Source organism: Vombatus ursinus, unplaced genomic scaffold, assembly GCF_900497805.2.
Source record: "Vombatus ursinus unplaced genomic scaffold, bare-nosed wombat genome assembly UNPS02014848.1, whole genome shotgun sequence".
Classification (NCBI taxonomy): Eukaryota; Metazoa; Chordata; class Mammalia; order Diprotodontia; family Vombatidae; genus Vombatus; species Vombatus ursinus.
The window spans coordinates 7,576,374-7,600,624 of NW_020954626.1; the positions used below are offsets into that span (position 1 = coordinate 7,576,374).

The following is a 24,251-nucleotide window of genomic DNA, read 5'->3' on the forward strand; positions in this document are numbered from 1 at the left end:
TAATAAAGTATCATTAGGCCCATTCTCAAAGCCTTTTCAGCTTAGTAAAACATGCCACAGCTTTTAACTATAACAGCATAGGATCAAAAAGACCCCAGTTCAAAACTCTTCAATCAATCAATAAACATTTATTAAGTGCCTACTATATGCCAGGAAGTGGGCTAATTGCAGGGGATACAAAAAGAGGCAAAGATAAGCCCTACCCTCACAGATCTCACAATCTAATGCGACATGCAAACAAAATCTATAAACAAGCTATATATAGGATAAAGAAGAAATAATTAAGAGGGGAAAGGATTAGAATTAAAAGAGGAAAAGTTTCCTATGGAAGATGGGATTTTATTTAGGACTTAAAGGAAGCCAAGGAAGGCAGCTGCAGAGATAAGGAGAGAGAGTGCTCCAGGAGACAGAGAAGATACCAAGAGCTGAAAGATGGGAGTGTCTTATTTGTGGAACAGCAAGGAGGCCAGTGTCACTGGATCAGAGAGCACATGGTAGGGAATAAGGTGTAAGAAGACTGGAAAGGTAGAAGGGGGCTAGGTTATGATAGGCTTGGAATGCCAAATAGGGAATTCTAAATTTGATCTGATAGAGGTGACAGAGAGCCACTGGAGTTTATCGAGCAAAAACGTGACATGATCGAACCTATACTTTAGGAAAATCACTTTGGTGGCTGAATGGAAGATAGTTTAGAGTGGGAAGAGACTCGAAGCAAGCGAACCCACTGGCAAGCTAAAGCAATAGCCCAGGGATGTGGTTATGAGGGTCTGCACTGGATCGGTGGCAGTGTAAAGAGGGTAAAAGAGGGCACATGAAAGAAATTTTGCAAAGATGACATCAATAGGCCTTGGCAACAGAGTGGATATGGGGGATAAGAGTTAGTGAGGAGTTGAGGATGACACCTACACATCGTGAGCTTGACGGACTGGGAGGATGGTATTCCCCTCTACAATAATAGGGAAGGTAGGAGGTTTAGAAGGTTTAGGAAGAAAGATAATAAGTTCAGTTATGGACATTTTGAACTTAAGACATTCAGTTTGAGATATTTGAAAGGCATTTGGAGATAAGAGATTGGAGGTCATCAGAGAGACTAGGGCAGGAAAGGTAGCTCTGATTACTGTCAGAATAAAGATGGTAATTAAATCCAGGGGAGCTAATGTCAAGTATTATAGAGAAAGAAGAGAAGAGGGCCCAGAATAGAACCCAGAGGGACACCTATAATTAGAAGACACGATCTGGATAAGGATCCAGCACAGAAGACTGAGAAGGAACAGTCAGACAGGTAAGAGGAGAACCAAGAGAGAGTGGTATCCTGAAAACCTAAAGGGAAGAAAGTATCAAGGAGGAGAGGGTGATTAACAATGTCAAAGGCTGCAAAGAAGTCAAAGACAAGAGGGACTGATAAACAGCCACTGTATTTGGCAACTGAGAAACCAATGGTAACTTTGGAGAGAATAGTTTTGGCTAAATGACGAACTTCAACGTTAGATTGTCAGGGGTTAAGAAGAAAGTGAGAGAAAAGCACAGACACTTATTATAGACAGCCTTTTCAAGGAATTTAGTCACATGAGGCAGAAGAGATATAGAATGATAGCAGGGATAGAAGGGTCAAGTAATGGATTTCTCAGGATGGTGGAGGCATGGGCATGCTTTTAGACAATAGGGAATGAGCCAGTAAACAGAGAAAAACTGAAAATAGGCAACAGAGCAGGGATAACAGAGGGGGCAATCTGTGGGAGCAAAGAGGATGGAATGGGATAACTTAAGCAGATAGAGGAGTTAGCCTTGGTGAGGAGTAAAGTCATCTCACCATGTCAGACAGCGGGAAAGGAGAAGAAAAAATATGAGTGCTAGGAGATGAGAAGAGAGAGCTCTTAATGAATGGCCTTGAATTTTTCCTGTAAAATGAGGCAAGGTTCTCAGATGATAAGGTGGGAGGAGAGGGAACATGGGAGGCTTTAGGAGGGAAGAAAAAGGTTGGAAGAGCCACTGTGGAAGGTGGGATAATGAGTTGATTATGACAGGTATAGAAAAACTGCCTAACAGCAGTGAGGGCTGAACTGACCATTGTGTAGCACAAATTTTTAGTGTACTCAGAACAGTTATAGGATATTTTCCACCTTAATTCATCAGCATGTGTGAAGGTGGAGAAAGATGGTGATGCAAAGCTGAGGCATGCAGGGCAAATCGGGCAAAATGAGGCTAGGGATTCAAGAGAGGAGAATGGTATAGAGCTGAAAATTATTGTAGGTTCTTGAGCAGGGGCATAAAAACCATAAAAAAGGCTAATTAGGTTAGTACAAGACAGAACAGAGTGAAAAGAACCTAGAGGCAGGAAAAGCAGTTAGGAGGCAAGTGTAGTAAATATAGTTCACATTTATATTATGCTTTTTTTCTTCACAAAAACCCTGTAGGGTAAATACTATATAGGGCAAGCATTCTTCTCTCTATTTTACAGAAGAGGGAACAAGATCAGAAAGGTGAAATAGTTTGCCCAAACTCACACTGTTATTTAGTGACAGAGAATTTTAACTCAGGTCTTCTAACTCCAAACCCAGCACTGCCAACAAAAAGTTTTGGCAGGGGTAGCTAGGTGGCACAGTGGACAGAGCACTGGCCTTGGAGTCAGGAGGACCTGAGTTCAAATCCAGCCCCAGACACATAATACTTCCTAGCTGTGTGACTCTGGGCAAGTCACTTAACCCCAATTGCCTCACTTTAAAAAAAAAAAAGTTTTGGCAGGTGGGAAATGAAAAGAGACAAATCTAAAAGATGTTGTCAGGGAGAAATGGCAAGACTTGATAAAAGGCTGAATATAAGAAGTGAAAGAAAAGGAAGAGGCAGCATAAAGGTTTGTAGGCTGGTAAAATGGAAGAATGTCAGCATCCTTGACATAAATTGAGTGGTTGGGAAAGACTAGTTTTGAGTGAAAGATAATGAAGTATTTTGGTGACACTATTAACATACAAAGTTGGACACATTCTCTTGGCACTTCAGCCTACCTGGAGAAAGACTTCGGTATAGAGGTGATATCTGCAATCATAAGAGCGGATGTGACTGAGGAAGTGAGTAAGAAGAAAAAAGATCAGAAAACTGAAGACAAAATCTTTAATGGATTCAAAGTTGTGTAAGGAAATGAGTGGAGAGAGAAGGGGGAAAAAGAAGAAAAGCAGTGGTCAGAGTAGTAGAAGGATAATTAAAGGAAAAAAGGGAAGAAAATAAAATACTATTCCATGAATAGGGGAAAATTCATCTAAATAAAAAATAAAATTAATTATGGAAGATAAAATCAGGTGATTTCAATTACATAAAATTGAAATGCATTTCCACAAGCAAAGTCAACGCAGCTCAAATTAGAAAGGAAAACAGTTAACTGGGAAAAAACCTTTATCACAAATTTCTCTAACAGATGTCTGACATCTAAGATATGTAAGGAATTAATACAAACATGTAAGAATAAGAGCCATTTCCCAAGAGGTAAGTGCTCAAAGGATATGAACAGTTTTCAAATGAAGAAATGAAAGCTATGAAACAAGCATATAAAAAATGTTCAAAATAACTAATAATAAGAGAACTACAAATTAAAATACTACCATCAGATTTACAATGATAAGCAAAAAAAGGAAGTTGGCAACATTATAAGGGGTGTGGGAGTACAGGAATGCTAATACACTGTTAATAGCGCTGTGAATTATGGAAAGCAACGTGGAATTACACCCTAAAAGTCACAAACTGTGCATACCACTATGCCCCTGCAATACCACTACTGGGCATACACTCCCAAATGGATCAGAGAGGGAAAATATCCCAGGACAAAAATATTCATGGCAGCATTTTTTTTTGGCAAAAAACTAAAAAGAAAGTAGGTGCCATCTAATGAGGAACTGCTAAACAAACTGTGTTTACAAATGTAATAGAAAGCTATGCACTAAGAAATGAGAAATATTACTGATGCAGAGCAACCTGAGATTAGTATGAACTGATGCAGAGTGAAATAAGTAGAACCAATGGAACAACTTACATGATGACTACAATAATGTAAAGGAAAACAATTTTGAAAGATTATCAAACTCTGATTAATGCTGTGACCAATTATAACTTCATGAAGCATGTTATCTACCTCTTGGCAGAGAAGTGATGGACTGAAGGGTCAGAAAGAAACAAATTTTCAGACATGACCAATTAATTATTCTTTCTTTATACTTTTTATACTTCTGAGTGTGTGACATTGGGAGTTAATTTGTAGTGATAGTGAAGCAATAAAAAAATTTATGAAAAGGAAAGAACATTACTAAAATGAACATTACTGAAAAAATGCACAAAAGCAAACAAAAACATTCAGAAGGGGACATAAATAGGACAATTTTGTTATTACTGTGTTAAATTCAATAAACACTTTACATATCCTAAGTTCAGCTTCATATACAATACTCCTCCTCCTTGTTCTTCTTTGTATACTGAAATGTTCAAGTTTCTAAATGACTTAAGTTCACAATAAAAAGGATTTTTTTTAAGCACTGTCATCAGAGAAGCCAAGAAAAGAAAACTTCAGGAAGTAGGTAATCAACACACAGTCTAAGAGAATGAGGACTAAAAAAATGGCCACTGGATTTGACAAAAATTAAATCACCAGTTTTTTAAGAAACCCATTTCAAATACTACAACATATTAAAAGATCACTAAATCGAATCCAAACTCTAAGAAATAAAAGTGAATAAAAGTTCCAGAGAACATACCTCCTTCATCTCAGCAGAAAAGGAAGGTATACTAGAGCAAAATGTTGTATTATGTTGTCAGGTATGGTCACCGTATGGAATATTTTTGCTTAACAATATATTTAACTATTTTTCTTTATTACAAAAGAGGCAGGGGAGAGAAGAGAGGTATTTATTTTTTTTTTAAAATACACTTATTGGGGGCACCTACGTAGCACAGTGGATAGAGCACTGGTCCTGGAGTCAGGAGCACCTGAGTTCAAATCCGGCCTCAGACACATAACTCTCACAAGCTGTGTGACTCTGGGCAGGTCACTTAATCCCAATTGCCTTAGCAAAATAAATAAATAAATATAAATAAAAATATACTTACTGATGCTCTTTTTTCACACATCACTGTCTCTTCCCAATGACACCTCCAACCTTCCACAGAATCCTCCCTTATAACTAATAAACACAGTAAAACAAGACAAACCAATGAACTATGTCTAAAAATGTATGCCTCATTCCAAACCTACAGTCTAAAACCACCTTTCCTCTCAGAGGCAGAAGGAATGTGTCATGGGGGGAGGGGGATACAGAAGGATAGTAGCTCCAGAAATGATCTCGATAAACAAACAAATGTCATTAACAAAACTTTTTTCAAAAAGGTGATTTTTCCAATACAGTAATAGGGTTAGAACATAGGCCACAGATTTTAATAAGGCAGGAAGAAGGGATAGCAAATGCGGGATTGTACTTTCAGAAAGTCTGACATCAACATGAAATTAGAAGAGAGATTAGATGATGGCTAGAAAAAACAGCAGAATCAAAAGCAAAAAAGTTTTGAAGAACTGCTAACATGCCTGAAGACAGAATTATGGCAAGGGGTAGATTGGAATTATTAGCAAAGTAAAGTGTAAATCTGGCAACAAGTTCTATCACAAGAGGTGAAGTTACAGATTCGGAGATCGGGGAAAGGATTAGCTTTAGAGAAAATTAGGTAAAAATCCTTCTTTTGAGGCTAGAGGAAAGGAAAATTGGTTAAATGCAGAAAGTGATAATAAGGCTGAAGTGAACAATTAGACTATGTAACGGAGCTTATGACAACAGATAATTCTCAGTCTTCATAAAGTAGTAAAGTCATCTACTAAGAATTAAGGACTTTTCTACCAACAGAGATGGTTCTACCCATGAGCACATCTTCCATTCTTCTCCCTCAAATTCATTTATACTCTTTCTTCTACTCTACTGAATCAAAGCTCATATCAGAATTGTCTGTGTCTTTTAATCTGAACAACCCCATGACTGCTGTGCAGCTGCTGTTGCTAGATCTTTTGTATTTTCATTTTCCATTATCTGAATCAAACATTTTCTTTTCAAAGATCTACCCTAGTTCCCTACCCCCCACCATTATCCTTGCTCACCATCAACAAACATTTATTACTAATTTATTACTAATTACTAATTTCCACTAGTGAACATCAAGGACCCTTGACTGAAACTGTGACAAATGCAGAAATTTACAAGTATTACTATTACGCTGTTGGCAGAACTGTTCATCTATTTATCTTGCTATATACGTTAACAGTTACAAATCATGCTTTGATCCCATAATAATGCTAAGACTATACATTCTAAGACATTACTAAATGAGGAAAAGACTCATTTGTACAAAAATTTTCATAGCAAGTGGCAATAGTAGAAAAACAAGAAAGAATTTCTATCAATTGGAGAATGGCGATATGAATTGTGATCAATGTAACAAAGTATTATTGTTCCATGAAATGACAAAACAAAGTAAATATGGAAAGATTTATATAAAATTATGCAGGAGCAATAAAAATAAAATCAGAACAGTGATTATGGCAAGGCAAAAAAAAAAACAGCAAAAGTCATACATATACACACAATGATTAACTCAGAAGTGAGCACTGAACAAGTAAAATGTTATCTTTACTATTTTGTTAAAGTTTGGGTTCTTTTTCTTCCCTTTTATCAAAATATATATAGTTCAGACTTTAATTCTGCCTCATTTCAATGAAATCACAAACCATAACCCCAGTGGACCAATGAATGAAAAATGCTATCCATCTCCTGAAAGAGAGGTGATGACTCAAGGAGCAGAATGAAACAAACATTTTCAGACATAGCCAATGTATTTTTCTTGCTTGACTGTGTTTTTGTTAAAAGGGATTTATATTTTCCTTTTTTTCCATGGGTGGGGGATGAGAGGTTAAGGAAAGGAGGGGCAGCAATAATATTATTTAAAAAGAAAAAAGAAAATAAAGAAAATGAGCATCACTGAAGCATTTTTAATTTTATTTTTAATTAATTTATTTTTAGTTTTCAAAATTCAACATAAGCTTTTGAGTTTTAGATTCTCCTCCCTCCTTCCTCCCCAAGACGGAGTGCAATCTGATATAAGCTCTACATATACATTCCTATTAAACATATTTTCACATTAGTCATGTTGTAAAGAAGAATTAGAACCAACAGCAGGAACCACAAGAAAGAAGAAATAAAACAGAAGGAAAAAAAAGAGCAAATAGTATGCTTTGATCTGCATTCAAACTCCATAGTTCTTTCTCTGGATGTGGATAGCATTTTCCATCATGAGACTTTTGGAGATGTCTTAGATCCTTGCATTGCTGAGAAGAGCTAAGTCTATCAAAGTTAGTCATCACACAATGTGGCTGTTACTGTGTACAACGTTCTCCTGGTTCTGCTCACTTCACTCAGCATCAGTCAGTCCATACAAGTCTTTCCAGGTTTTTCTGAAGTCAGCCTGTTCATCATTTCTTATAGCACAATAGTATTCCATTACATTCATATGCCACAACTTGTTCAGCCATTCCCCAATTGATGGGCATCCCCTCAATTTCCAATTCTTTGCCACTACATATAGAGATGCTATAAATATTGTTGTACATGTGGGTCCTTTGCCCATTTGTATGATCTCTTTGGGATACAGTTCTATAAGTGCTATTGCTGGGTCAAAAGGTATGCACATTTTTATAGCTCTTCAGGCATAGTTCCAAATTATTCTCCAAAATGGTTGGATCAATTCACAATTCCACCAACAATGTATTAATGTACCAATTTTCCCACATCATCTCCATTTTCCTGTTTTGTCACATTAGCCAACCTAATAGGTAGATGTGGTACCTCAAAGTTGTTTTGATTTGCATTTCTCTAATCAATAGTGATTTAGAGCCTGTGCAAAGGCAAGGAAGGAATCTGGAGATGGAGTGTTGTATTTGAGGAAAAACAAGAGGCTGGCTTAGCTGGACTACAAAGCATATAAACGGAATAATACATAATAAGGCTGGAAAGGCAGGTCAGAATCATGTTGTAAAGCGCTTTGAATGCCAAAGAGTGGAGGAGTTTATATTTGATTCTAATGGCAACAGAGAACCCCTGAAGTTTATGGAGCATGGCAGTCATGTGGCCAGACCTCTGCTTTAGAAAAATAACTTTGGCAGCTGTGTGGATGATAGACTAGAGTGGAGAGAGATGTGGCACCCAGAAGTCAATTAATAGAACGCTATTTCAACAGTCCAGGTGAGAGGTCATTAAGATCTGAACTAGGGTGCTGGCCATGTGGGGAAAAGAAGATGGATGTGAGAGATGTTGAAGAAACAGAAATGGCAAGATTTAGGAACAGATTCAATATGTGGGGTGAAGGAAAATGGGGAATCAAGAACAAGCCCAAGATCATGCCCGTGGGTAACTGATAAGTGGTTGTATCCTCAACAGAAACAGAAAAAGTTAGAGCAGGGGTTAGTTTGGGGTACAGACGCAGAGAATGAGTTTGTTTTGGAGATGTTTACTTTGAGTTGTCCCTGGGATATCCAGCTTGAAACATATTAATTGGCAGTGATGTGCGCCTGTATCTCAGGAAAGAGAGTGGGGCTGGATATACAGACCTTAAAGTCATATGTATAGAGGTCATAAGTGAATGTGTGGAAGCTTTATTAGGTCACCAAGTGAGAAAGTAAAGAGAAATGAGAAAAAAAGAACTAGGACAGAAGCTTAAGGTACATCCACATTTAGCCAGCATGATATGGATAAAAAGCCAACAAAGAACTGACAAGGAACAATCAAAAAAGTTGAGGTAGAAACAGAAAAAAGGAGCTGAATAAAAACCAAAGACGAGAGAATATGCAGGAGGAGTCATCAGCAGTGTCAAATGCTGCAGAGCAGTCAAGAAGGGTAAAACTTGGAAAAGCACTATTACATCTGGCAAATAAGATATGACTTGTAACTTTGCACACAGCAGTTCCAACTGGTTGGTGAGGTTGGAAGCCAAACTATAGAGGGTTTAAAAGTGAGAAACAGGAGAGAAAACAGAAGCAATGCGTGTAGACAGCTTTTTCCTAGAAAGTTTGGCCGTGAAAGAAAGGAGAGACAAAAGACAACAGCTTGAGGAGATGATAGGGTCAAGTGAGGATTAAGATGTATTTTTAGTATCAAATAATGTTTTATTTCAAAACAGTAAAAACTCACTTAGGTGGTCTAACTTCAAGACCAGGCTGTTAATGAAAAGTCTAAATTATATAGAATACCTCTTTTAATCAGCATCATCAGGGAATGGGGCACTTAATATAAATGAAGGAAAAGAACTGTGGTTTAGAGCTAGAACATAAGAATAGTCTTTGAATACCAAAACTTTTTTCTTTATTTGAAAAATACTGATGGAAACCTTTCCAAAAATTATTGCACATATCTCTGTTTTCTTAACCACTGAATAATAAATATAATTTATGACAAAAAGTCACCATCATTATTACTAATATTTACTGTGCTGCTCCTATGTAAAAGCAATGTGCTAGATGTAAGGAATATAAAAAAGATATATCTCTATCAAGAAATTAACAATCTATTTGAGGAGACAGCATGTACATAATTTCTCTGAACCTCAGTTTCCTTATCTACAAATATGGGAATAGGAATACTTGGACTATCTAACACATTATTGTGGGGAAAACACTATAGAGAAATGCCTGGCATTTCACAAATGCTTGTTGGTTCACTGGTTGAAAAGTGAGTTACTATAAAGGTAAGTAATAATGGATGGTAGCATGTTATATACCAGATAAATTCATCCTTTCTTGCTGTGAACTCTTCTACTTCTGGGTCTCTAAATGTAGATGTTGTTCCTCTAATACTAATACACTATCCCCTTCTCTTTACACATATAAGTCTGACCCTTTCTACAATGTGACCAGTTCAAGTGTCACTTCTCCAGGAAGTCTTCCCCAAAATCAACATGAAGAAATTTGGCTTAATAATAAGAGCACTGGATAACCTGGATTCAAATCCCAGCTCCAATACTTACCATGTCACCAAGGAAAATTCACTCAGCCTCTCTGAACCTCAGAATCTGTCTTAAAATGAGTCTAACAATACATGCATTGCCTACATCACAGGGTTGCTGGAAGGAAAAGACTGTTTAAACCTTGAAGTGTTATGAGCATAAGGTATTACTATAAGATGATGAATGCTAACAAGAATTCAGAGAAAGGTATTATCACTAAGGTATGTAAGTTGGGCTTTGAAGGGAGTAGGGTCAATAAGCAACATGCAAAGAAAAGAAGGTAGGGAACTAGGAGCACAGGAACAATATTTACAGCAAAGATTTCAAAGGCTGCAAAGCATGAAAAGGTGAGGAGTGGTAGCCACAAGCCAAAATCATGTACACAAAATGGGGAGAATGGAAACTACTGAAAAGAGAAAACAGCAGACAATTAAAGAAACCACTAACATCCATCAAAAGGGGTCACCTTCTACTTTTCTCTTTGAGCTCTTCTGCCCAGATACTCATCTATTTCAAGACATGAGTGGGAATAAGAGTATGGTAGTGGAAAACTCTTGGCCTTCAATGTCACCAACATTACCTTCCATTTAACAGGACTTTAAACGCTATAACATTACCTTACCTTTATATTCTCTAAGTATGGAAATCAAAATAATGGGTTTCTATTATGAAAGTAAATAGAATAAATACCATAAATAAAAATATACAAGTTACCGTACCAAGAAAAGAGATGTATTTGAGTTCATTAATGTTGTTAGTGTGAAAGCCTACAAGCAATTGTCTTATCACAAATGCAATCAATTCCTGATTACAGTAAGTCTTCACTGTTCATTATCTGAATTATTCTTCATTTCATAGTCTTTCCTAAGGTAAGAAGACTGTCCTTTCATCAATTCAACATGCCCCAACACTGCAGCCTTTTGGTTGAACAAATGGGTGTATCTCTTTTACACTTAGATCCTCCAACAGGCAGAAGACTGTTACTCAGAAATTAAAAACAGGCTTCTACAAAGGGGACATGGGGCTGGGGGGTTGGGGTTAGGATTCTGTGTGACAAGATTGCTCTCATAATAAGTTCATAGTTGGAACTGCTTAAGATTTCCTGCCAGACTGTCATAACCTTCAGGAAGGTTTCCACAATAAGTAACTTACTGTATCTGTATTAGTGGAGACAAATCACTTTTGTGATAATCCAAATAAGTAAATAATCTATAAATCATATATGTTATTTTACACAGAAAATCTAAATAATAAAAACTTAAACCTTCCTATAATTTACATTTTTTCTCTTCAAAAATTTATATTTAAAAGCTAAAGAATACCTATAACACCTTCTATACCAACATATTTTTCTCCTATGAGAACAATACAATGCACTAATAAGTATTTAACACCTTCAGAAATTGCTACTAGGTAGATACCTAATGTTACATTAAGATGTCTTAATAATCTATCCCTTGTGAAGGCTCTGCTAGTTGCCTAGCAAGAGTTAAATCCATAATGACCACATTGCTCTGCGCTCACAGTATGCTATATTGTTGTTGCTGATGTTAAGGTTTATTTATTGATAAAATCAAGCAAGTTTAGAGCAAGAAGAGACCTTGGATGTCATCTAATCTAACTCCCTCATTTTATAGATGAAAGAAGTAAAGACTATATTTCCCTCAATTTACATTTTCTTATATCTGCAACAATTTCCTTCAGCCCCAATAAGATAGGAAAGAGTTTTATTATGGTTTATTAGGTTAATATAAAAATATACTGACATTCTTCAAACATACATCATCTGAGATTACCTTGTACCACCTACTTATGGATCTTATAAGAAGAGTTCATTTTTACACCAATGGCAGATGCATTTTACGATGCTCATTCAATTTATTACAATTATTTGCAGTGGGGAAATTCTAAGGTACAGCATTTCTCCTTGTGTAAAATTTGTTACATGAATTTTCATTCACAAAGAATGACTCAGGTTGTTTTTAATAGAGTGTATACATCAACAAATAAGGAAAAAATTTGTTTGCAACTGTCAATATACAAGCACATAAGTAGTAAGAAAAGCTATCCAAATTTCCCTCCAATCTAGCTTCTCTTCTCAATGAACTCCAAAAACTGAAAGTAGATCACTAAAATTTTATATATGCTTTTCCATAACTCCCAAACCAATGGAATCTATTAATAGGGGTAGGGTACAGGCTTACTTTTAAATACAAAATGTATCCCTGTCCTAACTCTAGAAAAACCAGCAAAGGGAGGGGCTTAAAATTAACTAACTGACCCTCCTTCTGGAGGGGGCAGTTTTATTCAAAATAGAGAGGATAGGTGCCACCTCCTCCTCTTCCATTTTGGCAGTATTTTATATGAGGGATCAAGTTACTACCCACGTATTCCAAGACAAGCAAGGGGATGCCTTAAACACTTAAGTTAAACATTTAAGTGACTGATGCCCCAAACATCACCAAAGGACAATGTTAAATAATGGGGGGAAAAAAAAGGTTGACTTTAGGGCTGGAGATCCTGGGTTCAAGTTCTGCCTCTGACACTTAGTATTACCAGTATGACCGTGAGCAAGTCACAGTCTCTGCGGACCTCAAATTTCTGAAGCCTCTGAGGTTCCTTTCAACTCTAAATCTCTGATCTACGATCTGCGACCTTAAAATTTAACTGTAGGGTTCTACAAGGAGCTGTTCATAGTAATCCACAGAAATAAGAAACTCGTCCCTTAATAGCCAACTGCTAACCTGTCAGGACAGAGAAGTAACTAAAACAAAGCTGTCTGATTTTGGTTGAAATTGGAACGCACGCTGTCATTAAGCATAATCAAAATCCAAAACATAAAAAAACCTGAGCAATTGTCCAGCCAAAAGATGAGTTCTTGTCTCACCCCTACTTCCAGAGACAAGTGATGAGCTGGACAAGTCCTAGCCCTTCTCCCTTCCCTCCACCAAATGGAGGTAACAGAGACTTTCAAGACTGTGCTGAGCACATGCTTATAAGTGACTACCTACAGATTTAAATCATTACAGAAAGATGAAAACCAAATTCATACATCTATTAAGTAAACACATGCCACATTTTTACTACAATAGGATATTTTTTATAAGATGATCCTTATTAGTTAAAATTCTGTATGTGACAGCTTATTTGCAAATATACATTCTTATTCCAAGTAGGAAGATTATTGCTGCACAAGAAGACAAGATCCTTTCATGACTTGAGGATAACTAATTACGACAGGCAGAAAAGCAACACAAAAAAGGTATTGGGTTTATGACACTCGGATTTGAACCGGTCTCTGCTACTTACTACATGTGTGATCTTGGATAAGTCAAATTATTTAACCTTCGCAGGACTCAGGGGTTCTTAATCTTTTTTGTGTGTGTGGTGAAACATCTGAATCATTTCTCAGAACGTTTTTAAATGCATAAAACAAAATACACAGTATTACAAAGGAATTATGCTGAACTACCAATTATTAAAATATTTAAAAAACAAGATCGTGGACTGCAGGTTAAGAATTCCTGGCCTAAAAAAAAAAAATCATCTCAGAGGTCTTTCACTTCCAGTTCAAAATCCTACGATCTTCTCAAATGAAAATTAGCTCCTCCTACTTACCCTTCATACCTGACCCTAGAATCTTGGGATCAGAAGGGACCTGGGACCTGTATAGACCATCCAGTCTGATCTTTCATTCCATGCAATGAGCTTCTCAGTAACACACCTGTTATTGTTGAAGTAGGACTGCTTAGAAAAATAACATAATGAACTTAGAAAATGTTGGTTTTTGTAAGTTTCTTTAAATTACTCCCCAAATATTAATACAAGTATGGTAACTGTTTTTCCTTTATTAGGAAATTAATGGGAAAGAGGTGGCAATAGATAGGATAGACTTGCTAAGTACCTAGCAACATGGGGGTGAAGTAAAAGTTGCAGAAATTTGAAACAGTTCAGAAGGCAAACTCGAGGTGAATCCTCATTTGGGAAAGAGACTAACATTCCTCCTCCCTAGTCACCCCAACTCTAATTATAGTAAAATTTAGATAAACCTGTAATGGTGACATTTTTAAAAAACTTTTATACAGCATCCTTAGCACAGCATTCAATATTAAAACAGACATCTGCATATGAAGATCTTTCTTTTAGAGGAGGAAGAGCCCTTTGGAGGTGTATAGAAAATGAGAAAGGAGGAAAGTGAAGAGATTAACCTGTGCTTGAGTTACGGATATTTACAACTGATTATGCAAATAGTAGCTTCTTTTGTTATGATATCTGAACAAGTTTATATGTTCAAGAATTACCAAAAACAAAAATAATCTTGGCCACTGCTAATTTTATTTTCTACAGAGTTGCCCCAGTATGCTCTACTTTAAAGCTAACTAGGTGGCGCAATGGATAAAACGCTGGATTTGGAGCCAGGATGACCTGGGCTGGCTCAGGTCTACAATTCCTGCCTCAGACATTTTACTAGCTGTGTGATCCTGGGCAAGTCACTTAACCTTTCCCAGCCTCCGTTTCCTTATCTGCAAAATGGAGGTAATCATAGCACCTATATCACAGGATTGGGAGGATCAAATGAGATAACCTGTAAAGTGCTTTGCACTCTATTAATGTTGGTTAAAATTTAATCTTTCATTTTCTCTCAGGGACAGGAAATCATATAATTAGGGCTGGAAGAAAACTTTAGAGGTCATCTAATAAGACCCTCATTTTACACCTAAGGATAATAGGTAAAGTGACTTGCCTAGGGTCATACAGGCAATAAGTAGTAAAACCTGGTTTAATGATTCCAAATGCTACACTTTTATTTGCAATTATAACACACAAATTTCTTTGGTTATAATGCATTTTAATTTAATAAACTGACTAAATTATCAATGAGCTGAGATAATGAATAACTCATTGTCCAGCTAGAGGCCTACATCATATACTATATTTATATTTGCACAGAAGGACAAGTTCAGACTTGTTTATGATATAAGAAAGAGGCTGCTTTGAATAAAATTTAAAATTCACAGTAGTAATTAGCCAAAATTGAGGTGCAAAATTGTCCATCTCTCAGATTATAAGGTGTCGAAAATCACCATTTTTTAAAGTACTGTGGTCTTAGAATGTCTCAATGAGATGCATAAAGAGTTGTAAGTTTGCTGATCAAAACATATTTTTAATTAGTTATGCATTATAACTATACATTGATACTATTTCTTAGGGGAAGCCAGAGACAAGGGAATTCATCTTTTTAACACAAACATCTTTCTTTTATATAACCAACGGAAATTCAATTTTTAGGGAGAAAAACAGCATTACTGCTATTTAGTCAATATAATATGAAAAGCGAAGTAGTCTACAGGTATACATATTGTATGAAAAGGGAAGTAATTTTGCAAATAGGATCTCTAAGACACAAAATTAAATGTTGATGTGTTAGTATGATTTAAAAATAGATAAAATTAAGTATGTCAAGTTTAAGATGTTTCCTATATAAGTTTTCAGAACAAGTGCTAAGAACTGATTTATACTGCCTGTAGGTAAGAGAAGTTTCACATATGTTAAAGATGTCAAGTGTCTTAAGTTGTAAAGGTCACATGAATGTGGAGCATCAGGAGGGACAGAACAATTAATAACCCACATTAAAAAAAAATCTAACACCACTGTTCAAATAATTTTCATTGTTCTTTAAAATTCTCTAACTATTCTAATGACTACTTTTAAGAGAAAAAGTGAAGGCTCATTCATTTTACTCTCTTCCTAACTAAAAATTATACTCAATTCTACTTTTTAAAATGCTCTATCTTAAAGGATTTTAGTAGCCATTTTGTCAACTTGGACATGATACCTCATTTAAATATAATGAAAACATGAAAGTTAAATTCAATTTGATGATTTCAAGGAAGCTAATGCATAACATGCTGATAGAAGAAACATTAATTTTATTAAAATCTTAACAGTAAAAGCCATAAAGTTAAGCACCTCCCTCAGTTATGTATTTTTGAGCCCTACATTCTGAAAAAAAAATCTATTTATCTGACCTATTCCAGATAAGTTACAATATGACTTATCATGTGAAGATCCAAAAAAAATTTCTGCATTTATACTCCAATATTTTAAACATCTGTATTGCAAACAAAATATTCAACTGCCAACTACAGTATAATGTGAAACTATTAATTGACCTATTTCATATTACCAAGATAAGCTGGACACATGGACCCTTCAGGAGAATAATACAAATTACTCTATGAAAAAGACCAGTTCCACTTTTCAAACTTAGCACATTTAATTTCATTACTGTTTTATAATAAATTTTATGCAAAGACCTGATATTCTTCAGATGCGTCTTTATAAAGTTTCAAAACAAAATGTGAGGCTATTTGGGTGTAATACAGCAAAATGATGGACCTGAAAAGATTTCTATTTTGATCTCAAGGATTTGTTTGACAAAAACATTAGAATTCTATTTTTTACATTCTTAAAAAAGGTAACTCATAAACTAAATTCTAAAGAACGTTGTACTTTCCTTAAAAAGAGTGCTACACCAAAAAATATGACAGTTAACATGCAACTCCACATGAATTCATTAAGACCAAGGTATAATCTTTCTGAAATAAGGATTTGCACCCAAAGAAAGGTTTTGTTATAGTAAGCATTCCTTATTTACACTTAAAAGAGAAATAGGTTACCTAACTCAACCGATCTACTTTATAATGAAAAGACCACAATAATGTAAGAGCTCATCTTCATACTAAATTATTTAAGTCACATACTACCCAAAATATAATAGCAAGAGGACATCTGATTTGACTTATCTTGATTTTCAAACATCCTAAAGTATAGTAAAAGAAATATAGCAAGCCTTTACTGGAAGGCAGGTTCCCTATTCTCTAAAAAACAAAAGATCAGACTATCTTCTGTGAGAATACACACAAATTAAAATGTCATGTTTTGGAGCAGCATTTTTCTTCAAAGGAAATGCAGAGAATGAACTCCTTCTGGAAGGCTAACAGTCTTGGAATAAACAAGGCAAAAACATCTAGAAGGAGTAGCTAAGCCAAAAGAGAGACAGACACATACACAATCAGGCTTTACGCTGCATATTAATATTCTTACGCACAATGGTCTGTTTGGATAAAATTCACAACACACTTCTTCCCCTCTCCCTGTGTGAATGCAAAAAGGAGTAAACACATTTCACGTTCCCCACTCCTAGATACATGCTACCATCATGCAATCTAACTTATTTTCTAACCCTCCGCCTCTCACACAAAGTGAAATATCAAATAACTTGTTAATCTGCAGTCACGATGGGGGGGTGGGGGTGGGGAGTGTTTGGAGAGGCAGACCCAGGTTTACACGTTTGAAGAGCACACGCCTCCAAAGGTCCTATAAATGTGCACCAGACTCAGGAAACCCACATGCAACGAATGCATCAAGCAGCTCCTCCGCCCGCTCGCCCGCTTGCTCGCTCCCTCCCTCTCCCTCCCCCTCCCCTTCACCCCTTTGCAGCAGAAATGTGCCTGGGCTTTTCTGCCCCTGCGATGGAGGATCCTCTTACCAGATGGAGTTCTTGATCTTGTGTTGCAGCGCGCGGGCCTCAGTCCCCGGCAGCCCGGGCACCAGGGCTGGCAGAGCCACCCCCGGGCTGGGAGTACTGGGGGGGAGCTGCTGATGGGCATCGGGCTGCGGTGGTGGTGGTTGTTGTTGTTCCTCTGCCATCGCTGCTGGAGGGGTGGGAGGGAGGATGGGGGGCGGGGGAAGGGGGAGGGGGGATGGAAGGGGAGGGGGAGGAGGAAGAGGAGGAGGGAGGAGAAGGAGGAGGAGGAGGAAGAGGAAGGAAGGAAGCTGGATAAACTAGGCCTTTACCCCTGGGCTCGAGTGAGTCGCTCGCTCCTGCTGCCTGGGGAACATCACCGGGGAGACCGGGAGGCTCCTCGCGGTGGGGGAGCCTCAGCGGGGCAGGGGCATCCCGGCTGCCTCAGCCCGCCGCCGCCGCCGCCGCCGCCGCCTCCCTCCAGGGGCCGGCCGGGGAGGGGGCGCTCGACGAAGACGACGCCTGGGGGAGGAGGGGGAGGGCAGATGGGGTGGGGGCGGAGAAGAGGGGTTCCCCAAGCCCGGGAAGAACGGCTCCGCGGGGGCTTGGCCGCCTTGCCTTCCTCTGCCCTCACGTCTCCCGACTGCCAGGCTGCTGCAGCCCCGGGCTCTGCTGGGCGCCACTCGCCGCCCGCCCGCCTCCCTCCCTCGCTAGCTCCCTGCCCTCCTGCCTCCAGCCTCCAGCCTCCAGCCTCCAGCCTCCAGCCTCCTGCCTCCAGCCTCCAGCCTCCTGCCTCCTGCCCGCCGCTGCTGCTGCCGCCGCCGCCGCGGCCGCCGCTACCCTGCCAGCCCCGGAGGCAGCCCGAGTGCGCGCAGCCGCACTGCGGCCTGCCCGGCGCAGACAGCGAAAACACCTACCGCTCAGACGGCGGCAGCGGCGGGAGGGGAGGGGAAGGGGAGTGTGTGTGTGTGTATGTGTGTGTGTGCGCGTGTGCATGTGTGTGTATGGGCATGTGCTCCGGGGGAGGGCTTGTACCAGCCGAGTGTGCAGGGAGGAGGAAGAGGAGGTCGGAGTGGTGGTCGAGGAGAGGAAGGGGGAGATGAGGGGAGGTGATGGTGGGCACTAGCGAAGAGAGACTGAGGGGAGGAAAAGCCAGGCGAGATGAGGGGAGAAGGACGGAACAGGTGGAGGAGGTGCTGGAGAAAGGGAGAAAGGAGAAAGCCAGACACCAAATCTTATTAAATAATACAACTTGTTTAAATAAGACTTGTTCTTCTTAGGAGTTTAAAGAAACTAAAAAACAGCTATCTGCCATGCCCCTGTACAACAGGTGAAGATTATTTTTCTCTTTATGCTTAGGAAGCTAGAACAGTGTATAGGAGTGAAATTGGTTAAGAGTTTAGGCCTTTGACTTTGCAGAGGCTTTCAGAGAGGAGGAGCTACACTGTTACTCCCAGTCTGCTCAAAAAGTTGACCTCACTGTAAACCTCATGACCAAAAAAAAAAATCAGTTAATCAATCAATAAGCATTTATTAATCTACTGCTATGTTGCCAGGCACTGTGATGGAAGCTGAGATACAAATACAAGAGAGACAGCCCCTTTCCTCAAAGAGCTTATATTCTACCATGGGGATAAAGCATGTTCACATTTGATAAGTTAGATGCAGCATATACAAAATAAAATGCCTCTAAAGTTGATATAGTATCATAATCTGGCCTCACTGTACCTATACAACCTTAAATCTCAACCCCTTACATGAACCTGCAACTTCAAGTAGGTGGGTTTTGTTACTACTGTCCCTGATATGTACTGTGCTCATTCCCTTTCTGCTGCTTGACTCACACTATTCACCATCCCTAAAATGTCCTTCTTCCTTCTCTCTACTTGTCCAAATTCAATTTAAGCATCTAGGAACCCTGCCCAAATGTTTGAGATAGATTATTTCAACAACCATAACCACTGATGATAATGATACATTTTCCTTACTAACTGAGCCCTGGGCCTAAAATATACCCTTTGTGCATCCATCTCTGTCTGTTGAAATCCTTTTTTTTTTTTTTTGGTGGGGCAATCCAGGTTAAGTGACTTGCCTAGAGCCAGATTTGAACTCAAGTCCTCCTGACCCCAACTCCGGAGCTGTATCCATTGTGCCACCTATCTGCCCTCCTATCTTTTTCTTAAAACTGTGCCACCAATTCCATTTGATAAACATGTTAAATGCCTATTATGTGTAGGGTTCACTGGGACAGGGCCCATGGATACCAAAACAAAAATGGTGCAATCTTTGCCTTCAGGGAACTTACATTCCACAGTGGGGAATATAATATGAGTGTGTGTGTGTATATACACACAATGCATATACATGTATGCAATATGTATATATTTACTTATGTATGTAATGTATACATTATATATATATTTATACATGTATACACACACGCAAAGTAATTTCAAGGAGAAAGGGAAATTTCAAGAGGAAGAAAACACTAACAGTTGAAGATATCTTGAAAGGCCTCAGGTGTTACCTGAATTGTGCTTCCAAGGAAGCGCTTTCTTTGTGCTGGAAGTACAAAGAAACCCCCAAAACAGTCCTTGCCTTCAAAGAGTTCACTTTCTAATGGGGAGAACAAAGATGCAAAACAACTAAATACCTGCAAAACATATGTAGGTTAAATTGGAAGCAATCTCAGAGGAAAGACTACCAATGGGGGAGGGAGTGTGTCTAGAAAGGCCTATTACAAAAAGTGGAATTTTAGCTGAGATTTTAAGGAAGCCAAGAGGTAGAGCTCATGTGGGAAAGCTTTCTAGGAGTGGAGGACAGTCAATGAAATTGCAAAGTTCTTGGAGATGGACCGACATGGCAGGAAGGGCGCAGAGGCCAGAATCACACTGTATTAATAGAGTATGTAAAGGGGAGTATAGTTGTAAGAAGACTAGAAAGGTAGGAAGGGGCCAGGTTGTGATGGGCTTCAAAAACCAAAGGATTTTATATTTGCCCTGGGAAGTAAATGGGTGTCATTGGAATTGAGTAGGTGGGTAACATGGTTAGATCTGCCCTTTAGGAAGATCTCTGTGGCAGCTGAGTAGAGGATATAATTCATTTCGGAGAGACTTGAGAAAGGGAGATCAAAGAGAAGACATTGCAATAGTGCAGGTATAAGGAAATGAAGGCCTGCTTCAGGATGGTAACAATGTCCAAGAAGAGAATGGGTGAATATGAGACCTATTGTAAAAAAAAAAAATGGACAGGATTTAGCAAGATATTGGGTAGGAGGGAGGGGTGTAAAACAGATTGGAGAGCCAAAGATAATTGATTGTGAGCCTGTGCCACTGTAAAGATTGTAGTGCCTTCAAAAGTGTTAGGGGGAAAAAGGAAGGTTTGAGGAGAAATATAATTAATTCAATTTTGGACATATTGAGTTTAAGATGTCCACAGGATATCTAGATCATGATGTCTAAATAGGCAGTTAGAGATGTGTGACTGGAGGTAAGGAGAGAAGGTAGGGCTGGATAAGTTGATCTGTTGTTTGTCCTTTGTTTTCAAAGAGGACCAATGATAACACAGGTCTTGACTTGCTAACGAATTGGATTTAAGTGAGGCAGAGTTGCACAAAGTTGTCTACCTCACTCTCTCTTCCAGAGTCATTGAAGTCCAGTGGCAAGACAAAAGTCAAGACAATTGGTGATGGCCCAAGATGCAAGAGATGACTTTGGTATCTTTGATGTCTGGCCAAGCTCTAAGCACTGCACAGTTCCTGCTTCAGCGCCTTCATGGCCATTGGGACAAACTGTTCTCATCCATCCATTCCGCTAAGAGAGGACTTCACATTCTTAGGGTAGACATCCCCCTAATTCACCAACAGATTTGAGGCCTGTCAGTTACCCTCAACCTGGTTTAGCCCGTCTACCGAGATGATTTACTGGGGTGTGGGCACTGCACATGTTACAGCTTTTTGGAGTCACAGCTGAAAGTTGGGTGAAAGTGAACACCAAAGGTAGATGAGCAGCCTTGAAATAGGCTTAGCAAGCCCTAACACCAGAGGTGCCAGTCCTCCATGAATATATGGTAAGCAAAAGAATAGGGTTAGGAGGGGCGGGGATACAAGGAAGAGTAGGAGGTTACAGTTTTGGATTGTGGACCTGGTATGACGATTCCTGTCTGGAGCTGAGGTGGACTGGAGGTACAGGTTAAAGTATCCTAGATTTAGAGCTAGAATGGACCTACAAGGCCATTGAGGCCAATCCACTCAATATGGCTAGTGAGGGTGGGAGGTAATATTTGAACTCAGAGCTTCCTGCTTCCTAGTCCAGTACTTTTTCTCTAGTATGCCACACCCTAGTAGATCTGTAAATCATCATAGAGATCATAATTGAACCTCCAGGAGTTGATGAGATCATAAGTGAAACAGTACAGAGAAAGAAAAAAAGAGGGCCCAGAACAGAACCAGAACACCTATGGTTAGTAGGTACTACTTAGATAAAGATGCAGCAAAGAAGACGGAGAAGGAGCAGTCAGACATGTGGGAGGAAAACCAAGAGAGAGCAGTATCACCAGAAAAAAAAAAACCCAAAAACAAAAACTAGAAAAGAGAAAGTATCTAGGAGAAGATGGTGGCTTACATTTAGTCACTCTAACATTTATTAAGCACCTGCTGTAATGCCAAGAAATATGCTAAGTTCTGGGGACAGAAAAAGAGGCAAAAGACAGGTCCTGCCCTCAAGGACCTCACAGTCTAATGGGGGAGACAACATGCAAACAAATGTCTACAAACAAGCTATATAAAGGATAAATAAGAAGTAATTTAGAGAGGGAAGGAGTTAGAAATAAAAGAGAAAAGGCTTCCTGTAGAAGATGGGATTTTATTTGGGACTTTAAGGAAGGCAGCTGGCAGATAGAAAGAAAGGGAGCATTCTGAGCATGGGGGGAGAGCCAGAGAAAAAATGCCCATTAAAAGCTGAAAGATGGAGTGTCTTATTTGTGGAATAGTGAGGAAGCCAGTGTTACTGGATCAAAGAGTACATGGTGGGGAAGAAGGTGTAAGAAGACTGGAAGGGCAGGAGGGAGCTAAGTAATGAAGGGCCTTGAACACCAAATAGAGAATTCTGTATTTGACTGTGGAAGTGATAGAGAACCACTGGAGTTTTTTGAGTAGGTTGAAGCTGTGCTTTAGAAAATTCACTTTGGTAGTCAAATGGAAGATGGTTTAAAGTGGGGAGAGACTTGAGATAGGTAGACCCCACCAGCAGGCTATTGCAATAGTTCAGGCATGAGATGATAAGGGCCTGCACTGGAGTGGCAGCAACATCAGAAGAAAGAACAGGGTGTGTGCAAAAGTTGTTGCAAAGGTAAAATTGACTGGACTTGGCAACAGGTTGGATATGGGATTGAGAGAAAGTGATGATGAGTTTAGAATGACACCTCCGTTTCGAGCCTGAGGGACTGGGAAGATTGTATTGCCCTCAAAAGTGATAGGTAAGATTGGGGTGAGGGGGGCAGGGAGAGGGTAGATTAAGGGGAAAGATACTGAGTTCAGTTTTGGATATGTTGAGTTTAAGATATCTACCAGACATCCAGTTCAATATGTCTGAAAGGCAGTTGGAGACGTGAGATTAGAGGACTGCAGAGTGATTAGGGCAGGAAAGGTAAATTTGAGAGCCATCAGCATAAAGATGGTAGTTAAATCCATGGGAACCGATGAGATCACCATGTGAAGTAGTATAGAGGGAGAAAAGAAGAAGGTCCAGAACAGAACCCTGTGGTGGATGGTGTCACAGGCTGAAGAAAGGTCAAGAAAGATAAAGAATAAGAAATTTACCCAGAGTCACACAGCTAGAATGTGTCATAGGCAAGCCTTAAGCTTAGGTCTTCCTGACTCTAGGACAGTTCTCTGTACACTACAATCTCTCTCTTTTTAAATGTTTTTATTTAAATACTTTATATTTTTTTCCAATTACATGTAAAAGCAATCTTTAACATTCGTTTTTGTTTTTATTTTTAGTTCCAAATTTTCTCTCTTGCCTTCCTCTCTGCCTTCCAAAGATGGCAAGCAATTTGATGTAGATTATACATGTGCAGTCATGCAAAACATATTTCCGTATTAGTCATATTGTGAAAGAGAATATAGATAAAAAAACACACGCACAAAAAAGTAAAAAATAGTATCTACGTTCAGACTCTATCAGTTCTTTCTCTGGAGGTGGATAGCATTTTTCATCCTAAGTTCTTTGGAATTGTCTTGGATCATTATCTTGCTGAGAATAGCCAAGTCATTCAGAACTGATCATTATACAATATTACTGTTATCATGTACAGTGTTCTGGTTCTACTCACTTCACTTTGCATCAGTCCATGTAAGTCCAGATTTTTCTGAAAGCATCCTGCTCATCGTTTTTTATAGCACAATAGTATTTCATGACAATCATATATCACAACTTTTTCAACCATTCCCCAGTTATTGGGCATGCCCTCAATTTCTAATTCTTTCCCTCCATAAAAAGAACTGCTATAAATATTTTTGTACAAATAGGCACTCTTCCATTTTTTTTAATCTCTTTGGTATATAGACCTAGTAGTGCTATTGCTGGGTCAAAGGGTATGTACAGTTTTATAGCCCTTTGGGCATAGTTCCAAATTGCTCTCCAGAATAGTTGGAGCAGTTCAAAACTCCCCCCAAAATGCATTAGTGTCCCAGTTTTCCCACATCCCC

General features: G+C 38.8%; 1 protein-coding gene across 2 annotated transcripts in view; it reads right to left on the reverse strand.

Moving 5' to 3' along the window:
- RFX7 (regulatory factor X7) overlaps positions 1-17,727 on the reverse strand; it is a 159,019-nt gene extending 141,292 nt beyond the window's left edge. The window contains exon 1 of one of the 2 annotated variants that reach the window (XM_027840844.1): positions 17,567-17,727. In XM_027840844.1, the coding sequence (XP_027696645.1) occupies positions 17,567-17,727 (161 nt within the window). The remainder of the gene's footprint in view (positions 1-17,566) is intronic. The other variant, XM_027840845.1, reaches the window with a different exon arrangement.
- Positions 17,728-24,251: the final 6,524 nt, after the last annotated feature.